We start from the raw sequence: 4365 nt of genomic DNA, 5'->3' as shown, positions 1-4365 counted from the left end.
AAGCCATTTGCCTTTTTAACTTCAGCTTTTGCACAGGTGGAGTTTCGCTTTACTCCTGAATTTGTTGGAATTTAATTGAATCCATTCTTTGTTCTACCCATGAAATGTTCCCCCTGCCTCTGGCTGCAAATACAACCCCCAAAGGATGATGGATCAAACCCTCAAATGGACCGTCGCTCATTCCTGCCAAAAACTTCCATTTTGCCTTTTTTTTTTTTTTAAATGTAAAAATTTAGCACAGGTTCATTTCAAAGAGCCGTTCAAAAGACTGGCTCAGTATTAAGTTTTTTTTTTTTTTTTTTTTTACATGCCAGCCAGACAAGTCATATTATCTGAGAATGTATCGCTAACATGCAGTGTTTTGCTTCAAATGATCCCAAACTTACGAAGTGACTGATTTTACCATTTGAAAAACATGCGTGAAAATACAACTTTGCGTCTCAATTAATAAGAAAAGCAGAGTTTGAATGGTTTCGTCACGTCTGGCTTTATTTTAGGGGCTAAATGGCAACTTGGACCTTTTGTTTGCTGCGGTTAATTCGCCTGCTGCCAGCGGAGGGCGCTCCAAGCAACATGCAAGATCAAATAGCTGTCCTTACCAATTGTTTTATTCTGAACATAGACTTTACTTTTAATTATAAGACTTGAAATATCAACACAAACATTATGTCGCAAAAATCAAATCACAATTTTCTTTTCCAACTGCTTTGGCCATAATAAAGCTTCAGCGTCATCGACAGAGCCTTGTGGGGGGAAAAAATATATCTAAAAAAAATAACAGCTTTGTCTCTGATGTATCTCCAAAAGTGAGCCTATTTAAATAACCTGTCGTGCATGAACACTTTGATAATGATATGTGTCGTATGTTTCCTGAACAACACTTACAGTATTTATTCTGGGCCTCGCTGCAGTTTGTTTCTTGTTGCGCAGTACTGCGCGCTGCGGACAGAGGGCGCACTGGGCTCAGTCAAAGCGCTCTGTGCGTCCGTGCGTAAAGTGTGTGTGCCCTGTCCAATGATTTTGATTGGTAGACAATAGTCCCTACACTGCGCGTGTACGCCCTTGAGCGTGCGCGCGGTGTTTGCCCACATGAATTCAAACAGTTACTGTCGTTGAGAAAACAAAGCCCGGGAAGCGGCCTGTTATTGGCCCACGCGCTTCGACGCGCGCGCTTAGCCCGATACAGTGCACGTTAATGGACGCGCACTGAGAGGAGACTCGTGCACGCGCGTAGAGAGAGAGGGAGATTAAAGAGAGATAGAAATGACAGGTCTGGGAGCACGAGACGTTAAAGGTTGGAGTCTCGCGCTCAGCTCCTCCTCCGCCATGCAGCCTCTTCACTGACGCGTCTGCCGCACCGCGCACTGTCACCGCTTCCGACGAGCTTCGGGATGGACGACATCAAGGAGTCCCCGGTCGTGCCCCGCTCCTCATCCTTCAGCATCAAGAGCCTGCTGTTGCCCTGCAGGAGCGAGCCCTCCCCGGGCTGCGACTCGGACAAGAGCCCGGAGCCTCCGGAGGCGGACCCCGCAGCCAGCTCCGCGGAGCCGGACCGAGTGGAGCCCGAGACTGAGCCCGGAGAAGAGGAGGAGGAGACCGGAGCCAAGGCGTCCGAACATCCCGCCAGCACCGGCGCCAAGAACGGGAAATACGACAAACCTCCGTTCAGCTACAACGCTCTCATCATGATGGCCATCCGCCAGAGCCCCGAGAAGCGGCTCACGCTCAACGGCATCTACGAGTTCATCATGAAGAACTTCCCGTACTACCGCGAGCACAAGCAGGGCTGGCAGAACTCCATCCGCCACAACCTCAGCCTCAACAAGTGCTTCGTCAAGGTGCCGCGCCACTACGACGACCCGGGCAAGGGCAACTACTGGATGCTGGACCCGAGCAGCGACGACGTGTTCATCGGGGGAACCACCGGGAAGCTGCGGCGGCGCTCGGCAACGTCCCGGGGCAAACTGGCCATGAAGCGCGGACTGCGCTTCGCCCCGCTGGGTCTGGGACTCAATGAACGGCCCAACAACCCTCTGTACTGGCAGCTGTCACCCTTCCTGTCCCTGCACCATCACCCGCACTATAACGGCTCTTCACCGGGCTTCCTCAACCAGGCTGCGGGATACGGCTCTCTGCTGCCCGGCGTGGAACAGTTGGGGAACGGGGACCTCAGTCGCTCGCTGCCGCTGGGTTTAACGAACTCTTACGGTGTTAGCACATCCCCGGTGGGACTGCTGTCGGGACAGACGGGGTACTTTGTCTCAGGGAGCGGGCACGGAGCCCCAGGTCCTCCAGGAGGGGGCCCGCACCCACCGTCTCACCTCCAGCAGAGTGGCCCGGGCTTTGGGCTGGCCAGCTCCCCGCAGGCGCTGCTGTCGGACTCACTGAGGAACAGCTCCCTGTCGCCCTTCAGCCCCGCAGTGTCCTCAGGCTTCCCCGGGGTCTTGTCCCACCAGAAGAGGGTCGCCCCTAACGCCTTCCTAAACTGATACTCAGCTCTGTGAACGGGACGTGCCGGGCTCTTTATCAAACCGCGGTGGACCTTCGGCTGCTTTGTGCTCCGGGGCCTGGGGCCCGAGGCCCGCGGGGAGCGGGGCTGTATGGTTTGTGCGTAAAAAGGGATGAGCTGTTGGACTGTTGTACTAGACTTGCCAAAGGTAGCCTAAGTCTAAAATACTCATCAGTTATTTATATCTGTACAGAGGCGGATCTGCACTCAGACTATTTATGTTGTATTTATTGTACATGTATTTAAATTCTATTGGTCCTGTGTGAGCAGAGACAGGCAGCAGACAATCCTCTCCTTTGGAGCGACACATGGAAAAGCCTTAACGCGTGAGACAATCAGGGCTATGCGGAACAATAGCCTATGATCATATCTGTTCTCAGGACTGGCCCGTGCTCAGTGTTCGTCGCATAAAGTCGTGCGTAAAAGTGCGTAAAAAGATTCCCTCCTTAACGGGCCATGGAAACAGAACAGGGTCCCGCTGCGTCCACGGGATGTGTGGCACATAGTGTCTCTTAGAACTATTCACTTTTGAAACGTATTATTATTATTATATATTTTTGGAACATTATGTGCGTAAAATGACGCATTATGCAACAGGACGCATGCGGCGACAATCTTTCTTTACATGGGAACAGTCCCTGTTTGGTTTGCTCGTGTGTGTGAGACTGTGTGTGTGTGTGAGTGTGTGTGAGTGTGTGTGTGTGTGAGTGTGTGTGCGTCTGTGTGCAGTCTAGACTCCCGCACGTGCGAGGCTCGCCGCGCCGTACGCTGTAATCCCCGGTTCTAAACAGCACTCCGTTTGAATCCATCTGTAGATCAGATTTTCAGATGCCGTATATAAATCAGCAGTATCGTTGTTGTGGTGCAGTATTGGAAATGGGCCGGATCGTGCCGAACTCTTTGGGCCTTTGCGTTACGCACGCACGCACACACACACACACACACTCTTCACACACATACACACACTCGGTCTGCATGACTTTTACGCGCGGATCTTAAATGTCCCATTTCTCTCCTTTAAAAAAAAAAAGAAAAGAAAAAGTTTGATTTATTATGCGCTGCTGCCGAGGCCTCTCTCCCGTCACTGCGCTCGTCCATTCATTTATCTGACTGCTTTTACAAACAATTCAAATGTTTTTTTGTTTTTTTTAACATTTCTTTTTTCTGAACAATGGTGCTGCACAGATTTTATTGCATAAATCTATAGGAATAAAAACGAATGGAAATAGGAGGTTTATTATGCAACGTTGTATTTATTTATTTATTTATTAGCGATTTGTAACAGCGATCATTGGGCCTCCATTCAAACGGACGACTCGCGCATTCATTTTGTGCGTGAGTGGGAAATGCTGCGTTTTTATCACCGAGCTATAACCTGTGTTTATGTTTATGTTTTAGGCCCAACACTCCTCTTGGCGTCCCGTCAATAACAATAAAAAATATGGTCGTACCTTCACAAAACAAGCGTAGAGTAACCGTCATAATAATTAGGCTTTAGCATTTCATTGTTTTATTGAGTTTCATCAGTGCCCAAAATCATGTCCCATTTTATAAACATTTAATGTCCACCAAAAAAAAAAACTACATTTAGACTTGAACACTGAGTTATTTTGAGCACAGAACGTGTTAGTCCTTGAGTAAAATGCTGCACTTTGTATTATCGTTTATGTTTTTTAAAATGTTTAGGATTTTTATTTTGTACCGACAATTGACGCGCCCGTGGAAAAGACAATCTGAATCAAGTTTTGCCATAAAAAAAAAGAGTAAAACACAAAAAGTACAAAAAAAAAGTACAAAAAATCGAAAATTACGTACGGTGAAGAAATCCGTTTTTTGTTTTTTTTGTTTTTTTTACG

At 48.4% G+C, this 4365-nt stretch overlaps 1 protein-coding gene across 1 annotated transcript; it reads left to right on the top strand.

Moving 5' to 3' along the window:
• The first annotated feature begins 1225 nt into the window (after positions 1–1225).
• foxg1b (forkhead box G1b) lies at positions 1226–3436 on the top strand. The gene has a single exon (XM_079559672.1). The coding sequence runs from the start codon at positions 1392–1394 to the stop codon at positions 2487–2489; it is 1098 nt and encodes a 365-aa protein (XP_079415798.1). The 5' UTR covers positions 1226–1391; the 3' UTR covers positions 2490–3436.
• The last annotated feature ends 929 nt before the right edge of the window (positions 3437–4365 follow it).

The sequence above is a fragment of the Gobius niger genome (genome assembly GCF_951799975.1).
Source record: "Gobius niger genome assembly, chromosome: 7".
NCBI classification, from domain to species: domain Eukaryota; kingdom Metazoa; phylum Chordata; class Actinopteri; order Gobiiformes; family Gobiidae; genus Gobius; species Gobius niger.
This window is presented reverse-complemented; position numbering and strand designations above follow the sequence as displayed.